The sequence below is a fragment of the Salmo salar genome, chromosome 12 (genome assembly GCF_965601325.2).
Source record: "Salmo salar chromosome 12, fSalSal1, whole genome shotgun sequence".
NCBI lineage: Eukaryota > Metazoa > Chordata > Actinopteri > Salmoniformes > Salmonidae > Salmo > Salmo salar.
Window position 1 is genome coordinate 45,028,185 of NC_138302.1, and position 24,210 is coordinate 45,052,394.

The 24,210-nt window shown below is 40.2% G+C and overlaps 1 protein-coding gene across 2 annotated transcripts in view; it reads left to right on the plus strand.

Annotated features, from left to right (window-relative positions):
- LOC106565072 (vesicle-associated membrane protein-associated protein B) overlaps positions 1-23,916 on the plus strand; it is a 43,155-nt gene extending 19,239 nt beyond the window's left edge. For both annotated transcript variants that reach the window (XM_014131701.3, XM_014131702.3), the window contains exons 3-6: positions 20,733-20,836; positions 21,792-21,872; positions 22,719-22,901; positions 23,476-23,916. In XM_014131701.3, the coding sequence (XP_013987176.1) occupies positions 20,733-20,836; positions 21,792-21,872; positions 22,719-22,901; positions 23,476-23,631 (524 nt within the window). In that variant the 3' untranslated portion in view covers positions 23,632-23,916. The remainder of the gene's footprint in view (positions 1-20,732; positions 20,837-21,791; positions 21,873-22,718; positions 22,902-23,475) is intronic.
- Positions 23,917-24,210: the final 294 nt, after the last annotated feature.

The following is a 24,210-nucleotide window of genomic DNA, read 5'->3' on the forward strand; positions in this document are numbered from 1 at the left end:
TCTGAGTTTGAGTAGTAGGCCGTTTAAAATGGGCGCAAATATTTTTCAAAATGCGCTGGTGACCGTCAAGAGGTTAAACAAATCAAAATATTTTATATTTGACATTCTTCAAAGTAGCCACCCTTTACATTGCCAGCTTTACACACTCTTGGCATTCTCTCAACCAGCTTAACCTGGAATGCTTTTCCAACAGTCTTGAAGGGGTTCCTACATGCTGGCCACTTGTTGGCCAGCATGGTCCAAGTCATCCCAAACCATCTCAATTGGGTTTAGGTTGGGTGATTGTGGAGGCCAGGTCATCTGATGCAGCACCGTCACTCTCCTTCTTGGTCAAATAACCCTTACACAGCCTGGAGGTGTTGGGTCATTGTCCTGTTGAAAAACAAATGACAGTCCCACATAGCGCAAACTAGATGGGATGGTGTATCGCTGCAGAATGCGGTGTTAGCCATGCTGGTTAAGTGTGCCTTGAATTCTAAATAAATTAGTGTCACCAGCAAAGCACCATCACACCTCCATGCTTCACGGTGGGAACTACACATGCGGATATCATCCGTTCACCTACTCTGCATCTCAAAGACACGGCGGTTGGAACACAAAATCTCACTTTTGGACTGATCAGACCAGAGGACAGATTTCCACCAGTCTAATGTCCATTGCTCATGTTTCTTGGCCCAAGCAAGTCTCTTCTTATTAGTGTCCTTTAGTAGTGTTTTCTTTGCAGCAATTTGACCATGAAGGCCTGATTCACGCAGTCTCCTCTGAACAGTTGATGTTGAGATGTCTGTTACTTTCTCTGAAGCATTTATTTGGGCTGCAATTCCTGAAGCTAGTAACTCTAATGAACTTATCCTCTGCAGCAGAGGTAACTCTGGGTCTTCCTTTCCTGTGGCAGTCCTCATGAGAGCCAGTTTCATCATTGCGCTTCATGGTTTTTGCGACTGCAACTGAAGAATCTTTCAAAGTTCTTGAAACATTCTGGATTGACTGACCTTCATGTCTTAAAGTAATGGACTGTCGTTTCTCTTTGCTTATTTGAGCTGTTCTTGCCATAATATGGACTTGATCTTTTACCAAATAGGGCGATCTTCTGTATACCACACCTACCTTGTCACAACACAACTGATTGGCTCAAACGCATTGAAGGAAAGAAATTCCACAAATTAACTTTTAACAAGGCACACCTGTTAATTGAAATGCATTCCAAGTGGCTACCTCATTAATTTGGTTGAGAGAGTGCCAAGAGTGTGCAAAGTTGTCATCAAGGCAAAAGTTGGCTACTTTGAAGAATCTCAAACATAAAATATATTTTGATTTGATAAACACTTTTTTGGTTATTACATGATTCCGTATGTGTTATTTCATAGTTTTTATGTCTTCATTATTATTCTACAATGTAGAAAATAGTAAAAATAAATAAAAGCCATTGAATGAGTAGGTCTGTCCAAACTTTTGACTGGTACTGTATGTCTCGTCCAGGACAGAGTCTACGCAGACCAGTGCACCACAGCCAATCTGAGCTACAGTAGGCCTTTATACAACCAAGCCATTTGCCACACAGGCCTGCCATCATTCACTTTGAACTGGACTGTGTGTTTACAGGCAGTTGCAACAGTGTGAATTTAGATAATTAGAACGCATTCGCCAAAAGCCACAAAATACACCTGAATGGTTTCCTGCAAATATGGCAATACCACGGAACTCCTCGTACTTTTGGGAACTTTACAGTCCTATGATCAAACAACCATGAAACGGTAGGCTCTCTCTCCCTCAGTTATGCACAACAACAAGATCAACAACTAATGCTAGCCAGAGAAAGATGAGCTAAAATCTAATGAAGGAACATTAGATATAGCTCTTTGACTTCTGCTGATGTAAAAAGGGCTTTATAAATACATTTGATTGAAATTCGCTACTCTTTTTCAGCAAGTTGGCCATCAAAATTGCACTGATTAACGATGGGGAATGGCCTTCTCGTCCTTCTGCAGCTTGCCTGCAACCAAGCACCCAAACTACTTGGCTAAAATTGGCTAGCTTACTAGATAGCTACTTCCAGACACAAATGAGAGAGCACCTCACTCTGACCATTTTACTTGCCCTAGCAGAGCTGGTTAGCTATGCTGTTTACATATTATTTAGAGCGTTCGTGACCAAGTCATTTTTTTCATCATTGTATGATGCAAGGAACCACTTTACAAAATATAGTGGTATTTTACCATAGAGAATAAGACACAAATGTAGTCTACACCAGGCCTTCAATTGTGTGGCCGTAATGCCCCCCCAAAAAATCCATACCTTGCCGCCAAAGTGACCGTTGTGCCCTTGGGTTGAATTTAATTATTGTAATTCCCAGCTGCCAGTCACCGTGCTCCGAATCACTTCTCACTCACATGGCTCTCTCAGATATCTCAATTCTTATTAGCCAATACCAGTCATGTAATCAGGTCCTTATCACAGCGCCGAAGTACATATCGGGGATGCAACTGTGCATATTCTTATTGAATTACGAGGCACACATTGAAGATGTTAGAAAAACTGCCACAGGTACTTTTCCAAAATCTACTATCCCCCATAGTAAAAAAAGTGTACCATTCTGTGCAAGAAATAAATATTCCAAACAACTGTGGAACTGGAGACGAGTGGGAGTTATAAACCATTTTTGAATGACACTGATGGGGAACGCTGTTATGTCCAATGCTAACGGGCAATCATCTAGCAGACACTCACTCTGAATGGGAGTGTCTGCTAGATGATTCAATGTAATGTAAATATTGAGCGGCTTCACTGCAGGTAGATTGTACGTTTTAACATTCAATAAAACAAATATAATAATAAAACCCATTCATTTAACCACTGTACACCAAAAAAAGTTTCAAAGCAATGATGCTGATGCAACAGATCAGAATGTTTAGCTTAAAATGCTGATAAACTATTTCTTCATATTATTATAAGTGCAGCAATGTGCACACGGCAGTAAGCTATACGTGTGAGTGTTCTAAAATGCAATTAGTGGGAAAACACCGTTCTCAAAAGCGCACCGATTCATATGACAGATGAAACTTTCCTTTCAAAATGTTTAAAGAGGGAGGATCTAAAGATTCAAAAGCTAGCATGTAAAAATATATATATATATATCCACCTGGATTCGGTCCTATGTAAAAAAAAAAATATATATATATATACTACATACATACATACATACATACATACATACATACATACATACATACATACATACATACATACATACATACATACATACATACATACATACATACATACATACATACATACATACATACATACATACATACATAGGACTGAATCCAGGTGGTGGGTCACATATTAGCAACTAATGCCAGTTTTTGTATCTATAGATCCTCCCTCTTTAAAAATTTCAAAAGGATATTTTCATCTGTCATATGAAACCACTCGTGGTGCGCTTTTGAGAACGGTGTTTTCCTATTTATTTATTTATTTATTTGAATGATAAAAGTAGACTCTAGAAAAATGGCTTAACATACACTGCATTTGAGGAACAATGGGAAAGTAATTCTGCTTTCAATGTTGATAAACTTGTAACTAGAGGTCGACCGATTTGATTTTTCAACGCCGATACCGATTTATTGGCGGACCAAAAAAAGCTGATACCAATTGATATTTTTTTTTGATTTATATATTTGTAATAATGACAATTACAACAATACTGAATGAACACTTATTTTAACTTAATATAATACATAAATAAAAATCAATTTAGTCTCAAATAATGTAAATATGAAAGCTGGTGGTTCCTTTTAACATGAGTCTTCAATATTCCCAGTTAAGACGTTTTAGGTTGTAGCTATTGTAGGACTGTTTCTCTCTATACCATTTGTATTTCATATACCTTTTAACTATTGGATGTTCTTATAGGCACTATAGCCTAATCTCGGGAGTTGATAGGCTTGACGTCATAAACAGAGCTGTGCTTCAAGCATTCCGAAGAGCTGCTGGCAAACGCAGGAAAGTGCTGTTTGAATGAATGCTTACGAGCATGCTGCTGCCTACCACCGCTGTCAGACTGCTCTATCAAATATTAAATCATAGACTTAATTATAATATATTAAACACAGAAATAAGAGCCTTAGGTCATTACTATGGTCAAATACAGAAACTATCATTTCGAAAACTAAACCATTTACTCTTTCAGTGAAATACGGAACCGTTCCATATTTTATTGAACGGGTGGCATCCATAAGTCTAAATATTGCTGTTACATTGCACAACCTTCAATGTTATGTCATAATTATGTAAAATTCTGGCAAATGAATTACGGTCTTTGTTAGGAAGAAATGGTTTTAACACAGTTCACAACGAGCCAGGCAGCCCAAACTGCTGCATATACCCTGACTCTGTTTGCACAGAAAGCAAGAGAAGTGACACAATTTCCCTAGTTAATATTGCCTGCTAACATGAATTTATTTTAACTAAATATGCAGGTTTAAAAAAAATCTACTTGTCTATTGATTTTAAGAAAGGCATTGATGTTTGGTTAGGTACATTGGTGCAACGACAGTGCTTTTTTCACGAATGCGCTTGTCAAATCATCACCCGTTTGGTGAAGAAGGCTGTGATTCGATGATAAATTAACAGGCACCTCATTGATTATTTGCAATGCAGGACAAGCTAGTTAAACTAGTAATATCATCAACCATGTGTAGTTAACTAGTGATTATGTTAAGATTAATTGTTTTTTTTTATAAGATAAGTTTAATGCTAGCTTGCAACTTACCTTGGCTCCTTGCTGCACTCGCGTAACAGGTGGTCAGCCTGCCACGCAGTCTCCTCGTGGAGTGCAATGTAATCGGCGTCCAAAAACGCCGATTTAATCGGTCAACCTCTACTTGTAACCCCACTTTGAGGAAATGATCCTTGAATATTTTGGTACACCTACTGGAGAGCTCTTCTTTGTCTATACCCATTCAGCATCATTCACACTCTTTTAAGCCTTAGCCCAATCCATCTCTTTAGCTAAAGCTAACCAACTAGGTTCAATGCTAGCTAGCTAGCTAGCTAGCTAGCTAATATTAGGCTATAACTAGCAAGGCAAATGGTTTTTGATTCTGATAATATTTCTACACAGATCATACACAACGTTAGCTAGCGAGCAATCAAGCTAGCGAACAGAGTCGTTTTAATTACAAGTTAAAGCGTATTCTGCCAAAATTAGAAACATATCTAAAAATGTAGTTGGACTCTTACCCGTATATATCAATGAACGCTTCACGGCAGACTGGAAGCATTTAGCTCCGTTTTGTTTGTAGCTACATCTTGTTCAACCAGCGTTGCTGACCATGGTGTGTGCAGAAAGTAGCCCATCACAACTTTTTCCAACTGATCTGTCAATAGCGCCTGCTAAATTCATGGCATCAATGTTGTTGAGAAAAGTAGCAAAACTTTTGAATTAATTAACTATTGATGAACTCACAAGTAATTCATTTCTTGATAAATAAATTCTGTTAAATATGAGTTACACAACGTAGGGAACTTTTTATTCAGAGGGGATGGATGTGATTCTGTTCAAAGAGAGATGAAGGAATATAATGTTACTTTATATAATGTTAATGACCAAAGCATGAGAATAATTAGGGTTAATATAACTTCCAATAGCACGTTAAATTATTTTATAAACTACTTATACACAGTAATTTACTAATGTTAAAGCAACATATTAATATAAAAAATAAATATAAAAACTAACAACAGTTGTAACTCCAACTCACCTCTGTCCTCTCACTCCTCCATCATATACACTGAGTGTACATGAACACTTGCTCTTTCCATTAAATATGCAATAAAGTTTTGTTGGATTACATGGAAATTATATCCACATTTGTGAGTCCATTTCCTTGGCACTATCTTAATAAATGATTTACATGAACACCTGTGCACAATCGAGCAGAAAGAGAGGCAGGAATGTCGTGTCTCAATTTGGGTTAGAGCATGTAATTTGCTAATTAGTTTAATAGGTAGCACACGTGAGAATTTAGGACATGCGTTATTGCACAGATGAGATTTCACAATTATTGAACACACAGCTCTCGTGAATAGGTTGGCAAAGGTATTTCAAAACGTTAACACGGCAAATGTGAGAGCAAAAAAAACGACAGCGCTTTGTCAGCAGGTGATGGGTTTGCTTGTGTAAATGCAGATCAGAGGTTGGCGCAGTGGTATTCTTTTTAAGGTTCTGCACACAAGTCTTACGCAATTCATAATTGATTCAGTGTTTGTTATTGATAACCACATTGCTATTAGCAACCTACTCATGAAAAATTTGGTGAATATTAGCCATAATAATATTAATGCTGATGCTCATTTAAACGAAAATCATGAATAATGAAGGTTTCTTACAAGTGTATATGGTTAAGCATGTTTTTAATCTGCGAGAGAAGCGCTACTCCTGGCGGAAAGACGCTGTACGGCACACGAGTTGCATAATGCGTGCCGTACGTTACGTCATGACACAACGTACCATGTCAGAGGGGTCCGCTTTTTTTTTTTTTTTCATTTTTCTAATAATATGGATCCATTACCATGTCAATCAACGCTTGAATAGAAACGTAGCTTACAACCCTGACTTTGATGCCTACACAGTCGCTACAGTCCCATTGGTTTTCTTTGCAGCCTTGTTTGAATACTGCAGTTATGCAAAATGTGTACGGAACACCGTTGGGCAACTCCGGAGTTGCCTATCACATTTAACAAACCAAACTCTGAAATACCGTTATAGAAGGTAAAGTTAAAAACCCAAACCGGTCCATGTATCAATACCAGTATATAGTAAAATACGGTATACCGCCTAGCCATACCTGGAGGTCCATCCATATGTAGTAAGCTCAACACAGAGTGCATTGGCCAATTCATTGACAACTTCAGCTTTAGCTTGCTAATATAGAGAGGGTACTATCTGTTTGCTGAAATGGGTGTGTGATGAAGTTCGTAACGTGGCTCGAGCAATTCATGAGGCGCTGAAAACCCCTATTATTCTTGACCACTGAGAATGGGCGCATATCCGTGGCTATAAACATACCTATCGCTCTTGTAATTTCTTTGGCCCGGTCAGAATCAGCTGCGAAGGAAGCTTGAATCAGAGGGAAGACAAAGTTCCGTCTTGCTCCAGTGGTAGGAATACTGGGTGATGTCGACGTAAATGTGTCAACATGTTTGAGTTGTTGGCAGCTGCATAGGATGTTCTCGTTGAGCAGTGGCGACATACTCTCTCTGTCCATCGCTGTTGTAATCTACTGGGAAGCCAACATTTTCCCAAACTGGAGATTTAAACAATGATTGAGAGAATCCTCCTGGTTTGTCGACCCCACCACTCACCATCGGACCGAACTAGTTCCCGGCTGCACCTCACAAAAGGACAGTTTGCAATGCGCCAATTAAGATTTTGAATTTTGATTACAACATGCTATAGTTGTTTTAACGGAATGGCCTGAAACTGTTTGGTTTTTTTTCAGCTCCGATTTACCCGAGGCATAGCCTATAGGCCAAGATCCCCATACCAAACAGTTCAGTACTAATATGTGTACCGTTACACCCGTAATAGACATCCTATCCCTTTCCATTGTGAATGGATCCACTAGCAGACTGCTTGGGAGATTTTGAGGTTGAGATGAATAATTACTACTGTAGTTTACTGGGGTCTCCAGGGACCCAATTAATTACAGGGAGGGAAGAAAAGTACTTCTAACTTCCTCTCCCTCTTCTAATGGCTCCATTTAATCAACAACCATTCAGGGAAAACTAGCAAATGAGCATGTAATGTTTTACTACAGTACGTTGACTACAATTAACCTCTCTGAATGTTGGCCCCCGTATGAAGATATTCATATAGCACAGGATTAAAAGGAGCTCTGTCAGGACCGGTTTAATTCTATAGTTCAAAGAGTGAATTTTTGAAATCTTATTTGACAGTTGGGACCTATTTTAGGTTATTCAATGCACCTCAAAGAATTTGCACGCTTTCCTTCCCTCCGTTCTCGAATATTGTCCCTTTGAACCCAAGGTGGATGGCGGCGCAAATTGGGGCTGACTGCAACAGGACGCTCTGTCTGTTTCTGGTTTGCGATATTGAACTCGCTTGAGGTTTTTCATACTCCGGGAAGAATTTCATGTGCCATATATACCAGACCCGTCCTAATAGCCACATCTGAGAGCGCGAGCACTGACTTTGAAATTAAGAGGTCATTTGCTTTTAATGAAAGTTATCCCCCCAAAATCACGCACATAGTCTGCATTGATGTTAAATGCACAGCCATTTGAATCCGAACAAGCTTCTCTTAAAAGAGTAATGAATAGGAGAAAAAGATTACCCATCAATACCCATTTTATTCTCTGCAAGAGCAGTTGAGACGCCGACCTAAGAAAGCGATCATTGTAAATCATTGAAGAAGCTTGAAAATATATTTTGGTCATTGGAATGACATCAAATAACACTCCATTGGAGGATGTGACGAGACGATGGGTTAAAGAATATTCAGACTCAAACCTGTTTTTTGTTAGGCCAATATGTAACGTTACAATGAAAAACAAGTAAGCTGTTAGAAAAATGTCTCCCAGGTGGGTGTTCTGTACATCCATCAATGTTTTGCAGTCATGGTAACACGGACATGTTGTGTCCAAAATGGCACCCTTTTATATTACACTACTTTTGACCAGAGCCCCTATAGGAAGAAGTGGTGCACTATAAAATAAATAGGGTGCCATTTGGGACGTACCCATGGCCATAAATTACCTAATATATGGGCATTTAATACTTAAAATACTTAAAATCTCCTTCTAATCCGAGCACTTCAACTGGAACTCCGAATTAGGGAAATGTGCTGAAGAGTGATTTCATGAATTGCCAACATTTCATTAACATACATTGACTTTGAACATGCACATTTTGAATGGTCTTTTCCTTATTTTCCCCCACCAATCAAGTTGCGTACATGCCTGCCCTGATTCAGAAAAATAATGATTTATTCATGCGTCAACAAAAATAGCTGTTATCTTAACTACAGGTTAATGAAAGCCAGAGACAACCAAGTTATAGACAACCTTGCTATGGTCTGGAAAGGGATGAAGTAATATCAAGTCCTATATGCATATGGAGCGATTTTAGTGCCAACAGCATTTTTTATTTTATTCCATCATTTAGAATTTGTATTAGGGTATTGAATTTACAAGCCAATATAAGCATTTCGCTACACCCGCATTAACATCTGCTAACCATGTGTATGTGACCAAAAATGTTGATTTGAATGTAATATTTTTTGAATTTGTAATGCACAAATGTAATCATTGAATAAAACATTTAACTTGTATTTCATGATTTGAAATGGAATAAATATTACATTTCAGTTTTAAAATTCAAATTCATTGATATATTCTGTTTCAATATGGTAGATATTGCATTCAATGTCTGTATCAAGTTTACAAATTATCATTTAAAGTTGATATAAGTTTCATATATTAAACTTATCAGATGCGTTCAGATTCAGTTATAAAATACAGTTCTCTAAATTCAGATTCAAAACCAGAGACAACATCCTGGTACTTTGCCAACCAGGAAAAGTAGAGGAGAAGAGAGAGAATCAAACACTCTTTGTGGTCTGAAGCCAATGTGGCATGTTACATTTATTTTCTTTTTATTTGGCTCTAGCGTTTAAACCGTTTTGCCTATAAGCTATTCCTAAAAGCTAAGACTCTGGAAAATGGGTGTACCTTCTGTTCCCATCCTATAATGAACACAGGTAGCGCAGGACACGTTAGAAGGGAGTGTCACAAAACACGCCATTTGCCCCCCATAAGAATATTAGCTAAAGCCTATAGGGATATATTCAGGAAGTTCATGTAAAGGACGACACGCTGCTTGCTAGCCTTGGGCGGTAAACCATATACCGGGGTATTTGCAAATGGTTTTCAAAACCGTTGCATCTATTTCTTACGTTTTTCTTTACATTTTAATATTTGTAGCTACTTTTTTAAGTAAATACCTGCAGTCAACTTGTGCAATATGTTAGAAGATAAAGCAGTTTGCATTCTTCCTTTCACCTGTCACGTTATTTGACATTATGAAGCTTACCATAGTTTCCCAGAACAGTTGAGTCAGTCACATGTTTGTTTGTAAATAGCACAACTGGAGAAAGCGGGAGCATGTGAGTCCAACTTGTGTATTGACGGGTCACGTTTTATATTGAAAGTCAAGTGTTTTTTTGCTTCAGTAGAGTGATCAGGGACATGCAACTATAGTTTTCCTTCACAGAAAATACATTAATGCAGCACATTCAGCAGAAAATAGCATAATTTTAATCTGATGGCAACACTATTGGGCTGGCAGCCACAGAAGTAGGCTAATTGAGTGTACAATGAAAAAGCAAGGTGTTTTTGTGGCCCCTTGTGTACTAAGCTGGTAATACCGTAAATCCTGTAACGACGATATGAACATCTGGATACCCTGTTGCTTGCCTAACTTCTTATGGATCAGTGGATCACCTCGTCAACTTCCGGTGAAATTGCAGAGCGCCAAATTCAAATTAAATTACTATAAATATTTAACTTTCTTGAAATCCCAAGTGCAATACATCAAAATAAAGCTTAACTTGTTGTTAATCCAGCCACCGTGTCAGATTTCAAAAAGGCATTTACGGCGAAAGCAAACCATGCGATTATCTGAGGACAGCGCTCGGCACACAAAACATTACAAACAGTTAGCAGCCAAGTAGATTAGTCACGAAAGTCAGAAATGGCAATAAAATGTATCACTTACCTTTGATCTTTGCATGGTTGCACTCACAAGACTCCCAGTTACACAAATGTTTTTGTTCGATAAAGTCCCTTTTTTATATCCAAAAATCTCCATTGTGTTAGCGCGTTTTGTTCAGTAATCCAATGGCTCAAATGCGGTCACAAGAGGCAGACGAAAATTCCAAATAGTATCCGTAAAGTTCGTAGAAACATGTCAAACGATGTTTATAATCAATCCTCAGGTTGTTTTTAGCCTAAATAATCGATAATATTTCAACCGGACAAAAGCGTCGTCAATATAAAAGAAAAGTGCGCTCTCGGGATTGCGCACCAAACAGGTTGGGGACTTTCCACTGGCCTCTCATTGAAACTGCTCATTCTCCCAAATTTTTCTGAATAAAGGCCTGAAACAATGTCTAAAGACTGTTCACAGCTAGTGGAAGCCATAGGGAATGGAATCTGGGTCCTATCCCTTTAAATGGTGGATAGGCTTTCAATGGAAAAACACCAATTTCAAAATAATAGCACTTCTGGATGGATTTTCCTCAGGTTTTCGCCTGCCATTTCAGTTCTGTTATACTCAGACATTATTTTAACAGTTTTGGAAACTTTAGTGTTTTCTATCCAAATCTACCAATTATATGCATATCCTAGCCTGAGAAGCAGGCAGTTTATTTTGGGCACGCTTTTCATCCAAAATTCTGAATGCTGCCCCCTATCCCAAAAAAGTTAACGGGTAGGTTACTGCTTCCACCTGATTCAGCTACTACCGAGACTCAAACTCAGGACCTCTGCCTCGCAAACACACGACTGCCCTTGTGAAGCATTCCAACCCACCGCGCTATTGAAAAATACCTTATTCAATTGTGCAAGGGGTGACACTTCAGGCTGATGAGTGAGTTGCACAGATCCCCATCTGCTACATTCGCCCCCCAAACTCAGTCCACAGTGACCCCAGTGGTTGAGCTCAGCACAACTGTAGATCCGTGTCCAGTGGCACCGTTGTAAAGGGCGTCACGCTGCCTGCATAGCGAGTACCGCTTCCCCATCTACTACACTAATACAAGTCGTCAAGATCCAGCAAGGTTACTCATAAAAACAGCGTTGTTTGGTGATCCATGCTTATGTAATGAGCAACCTGAAGATGTGTTAGTTTCAAGTCTCCAGCAAAGGTACTCATTGTAAGGGTAGTGTGACTGACTGGGTTAAGACTGTGTTAGTCTGTTGAGCTGCCTAGGCATTGGTCCTGTTACTTGGATGGAGTTCTTCAAGGAGGAGGTCAAAGGGGGGTGAAGTGTAACACCGGTGGTTAGGTGACCACACTTGTGTGACTCGTAATTTGCTGATACATGAACAGTTGCATTGTCTGGTGCACAGGAGACCTGGGTTAGAATCTCATCAAACTAACATGTCTTCAGGTCTCACGCAAGGTTGCTCATCACATGCATGGATCAGCAAACCACCTCTGATGCACTCTCATTAAATGGGGTGCACAGATCCTTCTGCTTCTCTTTGCCACTGAAAGTGTTGTTGTGCAGTAGGCCGGATTTCGAACCCAGTCAGTTATATTGGTGCTGCGATCTCTGAGTATCAGTACAAAGGGGCGTGAAATGGAACTGAGGTGGTTCGATAAGTAACCTTGCTGGAAACTTAAAAACTTGTGTTAGCTTCCTGAACTCTTCCCTATGCGCTTTAGCTAGGTGGGCTAACAGTCTTGTGACATGCAGAAGACGGTTCGAACCCATTCAGTCACAAGAGCAAGAATAAATAGTAGGGATGTAACAATTCACCAATACGCATCGGTCCCCGGTTCAAATGTTGAGTGCATCGGTCCGCAAGACCTCAAACCGATCTAAATGTAGCATGCTTCCGTCAGAAAAATCAGTTAAAATGTTACCAATCGCGGGTTCACAATATTTTTTGCTAATATACTTTCTTTTTATTGATCTGAAAATAAGTAATCTTTGTGACAATTGATGTGAACCCTCCTTCAGTGTCGAACTAAATATGTAACTAAATATGTAACTGCGTTGACAGTCATTGATCTACAAGTCATTTTGCATGTCGAATAACCCTAGGCAATATCAGTAGCCTAGTCAAACTGTGCTCTATGCGCTGCGCTGCTTGCTGACCAAAGAGAGGTAGGCATAGTCCTGATCAGGCATATCTGCGTGTCACCTTAAGCATTCAAATGCGTGTAAAATGGCTTGTGCAATATTAGGCTTTATTAGTTGAGTGACAACCACTGTAATTTGCTAGGTTGTTATCAAATGCGCTGTTGAAAATTGTGTTTTACCGGAATAAAAGTTAGCTACCAGAGGCCCAACTCTTATCTGGCTATAAGCTACCTGATGATCATAGCTTAGCATAAATTAGATTTTTACATAGTTCAGGTTCACAATCAGCAATTGTTTTGGTAGTTTTGCTTTAAACAATCAGTGTATATAGTAATTTTTAGATATACAGGGTAAAGTTAATAATTTCATAACGAGGACAGCAATCACTTTTGCGAGCCGCACTGCATGGCCGTAGCCGGAGGAGAAGAGAAACTCACTCCGTAAAAATGTAGGGGGTGAAGTCCAAAGTTGTGCTATATATTCATTGGCTATGTCATAGCTGATATTTTTTAAGATGAATATTAATACATTATCTCAAATGCTTTTAATCTTCAAAAATGAAAAGTATTGCTTAAATATATAAACCCAACATGTAACAATTTCAAAATTTTTACTGAGTTACATACTGTACAGTTCATATAAGGAAATGAATCAATTGCAATAAATATTTTAGGCCCAAATCTATGGATTTCACATGACTGGGCAGGGGAGCCAGCCAATCAGAAAGAATTTTCCCTCACAAAAGAGCTTTATTACAGACAGAAATACTCAGTTTCATCAGCTGTCCAGACGATCCCGCAGGTGAAGAAGCCGAAAGTGGAGGTCCCTGGTTGGCGTGGTTACACGTAGTCTGCAGTTGTGAGACCGGTTGGACATACTACCAAATTCTCTAAAACGATGGAGGCGGCTTGTGGTAGAGAAATTACCATTCAATTCTCTGGAAACAGCTTTGGTGGACATTCTTGCAGTCAGCATGCCAATTGCACGCTCCCTCAACTTGAGACATATTTGGCATTGTGTTGTGTGACAAAATTGAACATTTTAGCGTGGCCTTTTATTGTCCCCAACACATGGTGTACCTGTGTAATAATCAGCTCCTTGATATGCCACACCTGTCAGGTGGATGGATTATCCTAGCAAATGAGAAATGCTCACTAACAGGGATGATAACAAAACATTTCATATAAATAAGCTTTTTGTGCGTATGGAACATTTCTGGGATCTTTTATTTCATCATGAAAAATGGGACCAATGCTTTACTTGTTTATATTTTGTACAGTATAATTAGTGGTTAATCGGAATTTCAGATCAAAAGTGGGGTGACAAAAGGCATACATTGCACCCCCACTGATAGTGGGGTGGTAGATGTCTAGTCTCCCTTGTAGTTCTGCTCAGGACACACACACACACACACACACACACACACACACACACAGATCCAGCTCAGAGAGGCCCAGCTCATGAGCTCAATCAGCAGCAGATTTGAATTTAGAATGAAAAATGAATGTGGAATGAGACAGGGCTATTCAACTATTCTTATGTGGGCCAAATTCAAATGCTAGAGCCAAATTCAATGGAAGACAATAAAATCAGCATTCTACATTGGCTTCAGAAACCGCCATAAGTTTCTGTTTACCACAGAGTGTTTGATTCTCTGTTCTCATCTACCTTTCCTTACTGGCAAAGTATCAGGATGTTGTCTCAGATTTAGAATATGAATTTAGATAACTGCGTTTTGAATCGAATGTGAATCTGAATGCGTCTGAGAAGTTTTATATATGAAGCTTTGATAAGCCTGAAATCAGTAGAGGTTCCTAAGAGGAAGAGGGTCATCCTACAGTGTAAAAAAATGTATGTGTGTGTGTAAATAGTGAAACATTAAAGTTATCATTTTTAGATAAAACTATACAAAATACAGTTGAAGTCGGAAGTTTACGTACACTTAGGTTGGAGTCACTCCACAAATTTCTTGTAAACAAAATATAGTTTTGGCAAGTCAGTTAGGACATCTACTCTTTGCATGACAAGTCATTTTTCCAGCAATTGTTTACAGACAGATTATTTCCCTTATAATTCACTGTATCACAATGCCAGTGGGTCAGAAGTTTACATACACTAAGTTGACTGTGCCTTTAAACGGCTTGGAAAATTCCAGAAAATTATGTTATGGCTTTAGAAGCTTCTGATAGGCTAATTGACATCATCTGAGTCAATTGTAGGTGTACCTGTGGATGTATTTCCAAGGCCTACCTTCAAACTCAGTGCTTCTTTGCTTGACATCATGGGAAAATCTAAAGAAATCAGCCAAGACCTCAGAAAAAAAGATTGTAGACCTCCACAAGTCTGGTTCATCCTTGGGACCAATTTCCAAACGCCTGAAGGTACCACGTTCATCTGTATAAACAATAGTACGCAAGTAATAACATCATGGGACCACGCAGGCGCATACCGCTCAGGAAGGAGACGCATTCTGTCTCCAAGAGATGAACGTACTTTGGTGCGAAAAGTGCAAATCAATCCCAGAACAACAGCAAAGGACCTTGTGAAGATGCTGGAGGAAACAGGTACAGAAGTATCTATATCCACAGTAAAACGAGTCCTATATCGACAGAACCTGAAAGGCTGCTCAGCAAGGAAGAAGCCACTGCTCCAAAACCGCCATAAAAAAGACAGACTACGATTTGTAACTCCACATGGGGACAAAGATCGTAGTTTTTGGAGAAATGTCCTCTGGGTGGCAGCATCATGTTGTGGGGGTGCTTTGCTGCAGGAGGGACTGGTGCACTTCACAAAATAGATGGCATCATGAGGAAGGAAAATTATGTGGATATATTGAAGCAACATCTCAAGACATCAGTCAGGAAGTTAAAGCTTGGTCGCAAATGGGTCTTCCAAATGGATAATGACCCCAAGCATACTTCCAAAGTTGTGGCAAAATGGCTTAAGGACAACAAAGTCAAGGTATTGGAGTGGCCATCACAAAGCCCTGACCTCAAGCCTGTAGAACATTTGTGGGCAGAACTGAAACGGTGTGCGAGCAAGGAGGCCAACAAACCTGACTCAGTTACACCAGCTCTGTCGGGACAAATGGGCCAAAATTCACCCAATTTATTGTGGGAAGCTTGTGGAAGGCTACCTGAAACATTTGTCTCAAGTTAAACAATTTAAAGGCAATACAATCAAATACTAATTGAGTGTATGTGAACTTCTGACCCACTGGGAATGTGATGAAATAAATAAAAGCTGAAATAAATCACTCTACCATTATTCTGACATTTCACATTCTTAAAATAAAGTGGTGATCTTAACTGACCTAAGACGGGACGTTTTTACTAGGATTAAATGTCAGGAATTCTTATTTTACCTTTCATGTAGTTAATGCAGGTCATTTAGTATTCAACAACCTGACTCCGAGAAGAATGCTATTTATGTCAGCTAACTGAGTTTAACCTCTCTTGGCGCATGAACCGCTAGCGGGACACCTATGACAATATCCGGTGAAATTACAGAGCACAAAAATCGTAATATTAAACATTAATGAAAAAGCTTAACTTCTTGTTAATCCAACCGCGTTGTCAGATTTCAAAAAGGCTTTACGGCAAAAGCATACCATGCGATTATCTGAGGACTGCGCCCCACACCAAAATACTTTTTCAACCAGCACAGGCGTCACAAAATCACAAATAGAGATTAAATGAATCACTTACCTTTTGAAGATCTTCCTCTGTTTGCAATCCCAAGGGTCCCAGCTACACAATGAATGGTTGTTTTGTTCGATAGTCCTTTCTTTATATCCAAAATAGTCTTAGTTGGCGCCAATGATCTCAGTAATCCACTCGTTCAACATGCATACAAACGAATCCAAAAAGTTATTGGTAAAGTTTGTCCAAACAAGTCAAACAATGTTTCTAATTAATCCTCAGGTTCTCTATCTAAATAAACGATAATATTTAAGCTGGAGAATAGTATGTTCAATAGGGAAGATAAATTACAAAGCGTGCGCACCTCATTCACGCATCACCAAGACTACTTTTCTAATGAGACACCTTGGAGTTCTTCCAACTACTTTCTAATTTTTCAAAAAACAAGCCTGAAACCCTTTATGAAGACTGTTGACATCTAGTGGAAGCCATAGGAACTGCAATCTGGGTCCTATCTATTTGTATTTCCCATAGGCTAGCACTGAAATGGCCTGTGACCTCAAAAAAAAAATTAGGGTGGATTTTCCTCGGGTTTTCGCCTGCTTTATCAGTTCTATTATACTCACAGACATTATTCTTTTCAGTGTTTTCTATCCAATGCTATGAAGTATATGCATATCCTAGCTTCTGGGCCTGAGTAACAGGCAGTTTACTTTGGGCACGTCAGTCATCCAAAATTCCGAACAAAAACCAGTCTCCAAAACAGGTTAAATGCATTTGGCAAAGGTGTATGTAAACTTCCGACTCCAGCTGTATATTCATATCACCAAATAACTGACTAAAATACACTGTTTTACAATGGTCTATAGTAGCCTCAACAGCACTCTCTAGGGTAGCACCATGGTGTAGCCGCAGGACAGCTATTTTCCGTCCTCCTTTGGGTACATTGACTTCAATACAAAACCTAAGAGGCTCAGTTCTCACCCCCTTCCATAGACTTCCGTAGGACGTCATCCAACCTATCAGAGCTCTTGGAGTATGAACTGACATCTAGTCCATCCAATCAAAGGATCAGAGAATGAATCTAGTACTGAAAACATAAGCTACAGCTAGCTAGCAGTGCATAAAGTGTGGTGAGTAGTTGACTCGAAGAGAGAGAAAGACAACAGTTTAACTAATTAAAGAGAAGCAGCAGAGCGAGAGAGAGAGCTAGCTGTATTTCGTTAGATTTTTTTAGTATTTATTATTATTATTATTCATTTAGTATTCAACAACCTGACTCAAACAGAGAAGAATGCTATTTATGTTAGCTAACTGGCAAAGGCTATCCAACTCCGCAACTCTTCCAAGTTATTGTAAGCTTTCAGTTTTATTTATTTATTGCCATCGGGACCCACCGGTGTAACTGCTAAACTGCTTGGATTGGATTGGATTGTGGGTTCACTAACGCGTTTGTTGACTATAACGTTAATATGGTGACAACCAGGGGTTGGAACCGGTTCAGGGAACAGAACCAAAAAACGGAAAATAACAAACATTTTCAAGGAACAGAATCAGAACTGTTTTTCAGTCCCACAAAAAAATGCAACACAGTGCCTATGCAAAGGCCCTCTGTCACTCAAACGTATTCCAGTGTCTGCCTCACTGCCTGAAAGTGTGTGTGTGTGTGTGTAGGCAACCAGCCTCTCCCCCTCGGAAGCATAGTCTAGTAGCCTACTGACGTTACAAGCATGATACAGAAATTAGGGAGTGATTTTTAATTGGAAAATAATGGATTAACCTTTTCAATGCTAGTTAAAGATACTATAGTTATCACGTTTCACAATGGATTTATTAAGTACAAAAAGGTAAGACATGTTTTTATTTTTATTCTGGTGCTGCTCTGCACACACAAGCTTGTTAGCTAGCTAGCTGGTCCAACGTTAACCTAACTTTCTGAAGTTCAGACATTCAAAGTTCATTCATAGAAGCCGCTCCTCTGTAGGTATAATTATGTGGGCCTAATTCAGATGATGCTGTCATAACAACAACATCCCCTGCACTTCATGCCAAGTGTCCTCCTCCACCCTCTCTCGCACTCTCCCCAAAATTTCAGTCGCACCCTACACTCGTCTGTCCAATGTATGTTAAAAGCTTGCCTGCTCCATAGCAAGCTGCTCGATCTGCACAGAATAGAAACTAAAAAAATTAAATAAACTTGTTATAGTTTTTGCAACTGTTTGGACTAATGCTTACACCCCAGATCAGCTAGATGCAGGCAATAGTGTGCAAGGTGGTATTGAATGTGTCATTGTCTGTCACCTTGATTACTCCAACTTTTGTCTCTCGAGCTGTTTGTTATAAACTTTCATTTGTAGGCTAGATTGTAGCAACCTAATGATGTGTATAGGGCAAATTAGAGTATCAAGTATCATGTAACCTATCGACGTTACATTGAGCTGGGTGGATTGAATATGAATGATAGTCATCCATTTTGCTCTATTAGAAATAAGAAAAAAATCCCTCATCTTAAACGGTACCAATCGTCAGTGTTTTAAAATTATTGTTTGTAAACTTGATACACAGACACTACAGTATTGAAACTGAATATATGGAATTTCAATATTCAATTGAATTTTAAAACTGAATGCAACATTTATGAATTCAATTTGCATTACAAATTCAATATCCTAATGCAAATGAAAATTATGGAATTGAAATACAATTTCTGTTGGCACTGAAATCGCTCCATACATGCGCACTACTCAGCTAAAGTGGCGTTCTGTTGCCCAAATTCTCATAGATCTAACCACGCTGTCTGATTTCAAAAAAGCTTTACAACGAAAGCAAAACATTAGATTATGTCAGCAGAGTACCTAGCCAGAAATAATCAGACACCAATTTTTCAAGCTAGCATATAATGTCACATAAACCCAAACCACAGCTAAATGCAGCACTAACCTTTGATCTTCATCAGATGACAACCCTAGGACATTATGTTATACAATACATGCATGTTTTGTTCAATCAAGTTCATATTTATATCAAAAAACAGCTTTTTACATTAGCATGTGACTAGCATGTGACTAGCATTCCCACCGAACACTGCCGGTGAATTTACTAAATTACTCACCATAAACGTTCACAAAAAGCATAACAATTATTTTAAGAATTATAGATACAGAACTCCTCTATGCACTCGATATGTCCGATTTTAAAATAGCTTTTCGGTGAAAGCACATTTTGCAATATTCTCAGTAGATAGCCCGGCATCACAGGGCTAGCTATTTAGACACCCAGCAAGTTTAGCACTCACCAAAGTCAGATTTACTATAAGAAAAATGTTATTACCTTTGCTGTTCTTCGTCAGAATGCACTCCCAGGACTTCTACTTCAATAACAAATGTTGGTTTGGTTCAAAATAATCCATAGTTATATCCAAACAGCGGCGTTTTATTCGTGCGTTCAAGACACTATCCGAAAGGGTAAATAAGGGTGACGAGCATGGCGCAATTCGTGACAAAAAATGTCTAAATATTCCATTACCGTACTTCGAAGCATGTCAACCGCTGTTTAAAATCAATTTTTATGCAATTTTTCTCATAAAAAAGCGATAATATTCCAACCGGGAATCTGCGTTTAGGTAAACAGACGAAAGAAAATAAAGCATTCGGTCGACTCGGGCACGCGCCTAAGCCCATAGTACTCTGATCGGCCACTTGCCAAAAGCGATAATGTGTTTCAGCCAGAGCCTGCCTCGATATTGTTCTGCTTTTTCCCGGGCTCGGAGAGCCTATGTGAGCCGTAGGAAGTGTCACGTTAGAGCAAAGATCCTCAGTCTTCAATAAAAAGAGCCCAGATGAAACACAACTTGTCAGACAGGCCACTTCCTGCATGGAATCTTCTCAGGTTTTGGCCTGCCATTTGAGTTCTGTTATACTCACAGACACCATTCAAACAGTTTTAGAAATTTTAGGGTGTTTTCTATCCAAAGCCAATAATTATATGCATATTCTAGTTACTGGGCAGGAGTAGTAACCAGATTAAATCGGGTACGTTTTTTATCCGGCCGTGTCAATACTGCCCCCTAGCCCTAACAGGTTAATGGATAGGTCCAGGTAGTCCCTCCCTGTTTGTCTGTTTTCTTCCATTTGGTACCTAATGAACACAATTCTGTTAATGTATTTGTTTCTTTCTGCTGTGCCCTGTATTCCAGTGATGCTGCAGCCTTTCGACTACGATCCCAACGAGAAAAGCAAACACAAGTTCATGGTGCAGTCCATGTTGGCTCCCCCCGAAATGACGGACATGGAGGGAGTGGTGAGTGTCCCATCACCCGTCCTCACACACGCACACACTGACACACATACACATACTAGAGAAGAGATGCACCAATATGAAAATCCGGGCTGATGATAATAACAGATATTTACCTGACCACATATGCTCTTATGGCTGATATATCATGCATACCTGATCATCATCTACCGATATAACGAATATATCGTGCATACCTGACAGTTATCTGCTGATACCAATATGACTGATATATTGTGCATACCTGACACACACACATGCTTTGCGTCCCATAGAACCCAGATATCAGCCTAGGCCCTAAGGTCACACCCTGAGGGAGATAAGGACAAAGAAGGGATAGGAGATCCGTGATCCTAGGCCCACAGCCTGAGTGAGGACCTAGCAACAAACCATACAAACAGTGCATGCAATATCCACTGTCACCGCTTTGTGTGTGGTTTTGTTCTCTCTTACACAATATCTGTCTGTTTGTCTTTAAGTCTCGTTTGCATGCAGTAGTAGGCCTAATCAATCTCTTGTGGGCTTTCTCTGCAGTGACAGGACTCTTGAGAATTTGGTTTCATATTGCGATTTAAGAAACACACACAGGAACACACACAGGAATGGTGAGAAACTAGACACCGCCGAGCCTGAAATCAAGCCGACGCTTTTGCCAAGCCCTCTTGATTGTGACAGAACAGAAAGGTTAGATAAACACTTCACACAAGTGGAGGAGGACAATGGGAAACAAATCTCACTGCCGGTAAACCACTGTCCAGTGTGGTTTCCCTTGCCGTTGCTGACAAGTCTTGGCTGTGGTCTCTTTCCCTCCATGTTTCTCTTCTTTGTGGCCTGGTGGATATGGCAGTTGGTGCAGACGGGGAGATGCTTTTTCAGGCACGACCTCAGGCCCAGCTGTACCTCTCCCTACTCTAACCCCCATTTTCTCTCTGTCTCTCTCCACCATGTCTGTCTGCAGTGGAAGGAGGCAAAGCCAGAGGAGCTGATGGACTCCAAGCTGAGGTGTGTCTTTGAGCTTCCAGCGGAAAATGAGAAAACGGTGGGTTCCATAGTCTCTCTCACCTCGCCCTCTTCGTCTTCTTCTCTCTTGCAGTGTTTCTATATGTACTTGTCTCTTTGTCTACCTGCCTTTCTCTTTATTGCTCCCCCCTCTTTTCTCCTTCCCTCTTTCAGTGCTCCTCTCTGTTCTCATCTCCTTCTGTCGTCCTCTCTTTCCTCTTCCGCCTCTCACACACACTTATTTTTCTCTCCATCTCAGCCATTACACGCCTGTACAACTGGTGATTTAGTCGAGTGGAGAAAATCCCTGTCGGCCTGTCATCGGGACAATGTGCCGTGGAGAAGAGGCAGAGCTCCCCTTGCCAAGCCCCAGCCATAGCCATAGTTCCCTGGGCCACTCTCACTTGTCACACACAGTTTATTATTGTTCTGATTACTCTGCAAACCACACTCGGGTTTTAGGAGATCATTTCCTCCTGGGATGAGCAGAAAATATAATCCCCATAAACAAAATGAAGACGAAAATGTGCTTGGGCTGTTGTTTTTTGTGAATTATGAATAGCGAGATACAAAAGCTGGTTTCCATTTTCACTCCAAACTATGTGGCACAAGGTTGCTGCTCCCAGCCATGTATCTCTTTTTGGAAGCTCCCCGGGTGGATTGGGGGATTGCACAGCGTAGGATTGGGTGGGTGGGTGGGTGGGTGGGTGGGTGCGCCTGCCTCCCTGGGTGCGTGTGTACGTCATGCCTGCAGCTGAAGTTACCAAATGCAGTTTGTAACATTCACCTTCTCCATATTGATTCCCAATTGTATGACATCACATTTTAAGTATGTTTCTGCATATGTACCGAGATGTTTAAATAAACTTAAACCCTCCACCCATAGCACCATGACATGGACGCCAACAAGATGATGTCGTCCAACCTGCTCAAGTCGGAGTCATCCACACTGTCCATGAAGTCTATGAGCTCCACCCTGGACGATGGCGAGGTGAAGAAGATCATGGAGGAGTGTAAGAGGTTGCAGATGGAGGCACAGCGGCTACGGGAAGAGAATAAACAGATCAGGGTAAGTTATTCTGCGTCCCAAATGCCCCCCTTTGTAGTGAAAAGTGTGCTATTTGGGATGGGGCTGGATAAGTAACCACTATCAAATTCACTGACAGGGATATGGATGCAATGACTCAATCAATGGCTATGTATCAATAATTGAAGAGTAAAAGAATGTATGAATCAATCCCAGATTGCCTCTTTAAAGGGGAAAGACGACGAGTCTGACTCAGAAGCAGCCCACTTCCCGGCGCCCGCCACCTCCCCTTTTAAGTAGTGCCAGAGGCGGAATGGCTCTTGGCAGCTCCCGTCCCAGGGCCCAGATTAAACTAACAGAGCCCCCCCACCCGCTGTTGGGAAATGAAGTGTGTTAAAAGCTGGCGCTTGGCGGAGTCCAAAGGGGCTTTGGTGACGATTTAGGATGAGGATAATACTGATGGTCATTCCCCCCTCTTTCTCTCTTTCTATATTTTTTTCTCTTTCTCCATATCTACCTCTACCCCCTCCCCATTTCTATTTCTCCATATCTGTCCCTCTCTCCCCCTCTATCCATCTCGCTCTCTTTCTACACTCTGTCTCCCCCCCCCTTCCAGGAAGACGATGGCCTGCGGATGAGGAAGAGCAACGTGATGTCCTCCCAGCACTCCTCCCACTCCATGGTGAAAGAGGAGGGGCTGAGCCTGCGCACGGTGGCCCTCATCGTACTCTTCTTCGTGGTCGGAGTCATCATCGGCAAGTTGGTCTTGTAAGAGCGAGTGGCAAGCGAGAGACGGCCAACCGCATGCTTTCGGGGGATTGAAACAAACGACGGATTTGGGATTTTTGGTATTCAGAAATGCCATATCAATGGGGTAGTTTTGAAATCGTTAATTTATGTACTAATAAAAAAAGGAGATACGGAAAAAAAATCCATCATGTTATGAACAAACCAACGAGAGAGTTAAAAAAGCAATTGATCATTACATAATCATTCTGGCCTTCCTCCCAAATACTTGCACCACCGATACAAGATGACGAGTAGGAGGAAGAAAAATGCAGATCATTAACCAGGTTTCCATCCAACTTTTTTTATGCGAGTAAAGTACGCTGGATAAATGTCACGACAAGCCGAATGGAAACAGCAAATTTGTCGGTAAACTTTCCAAATGTCGACAAACCAAAATACACTAGACAAGGTGGGATCTTTTTGTGTCAGTGAAATGGTGGTGGAAATGCCTTTATGCACAAATATTGATATAATGACCATCATTTCGAAGTAAACTTGGAGTCACGCGATGATCTAGTATGTGGTCCTCCGACTATGACTCGGGAAAGCATTCAGTTTATTA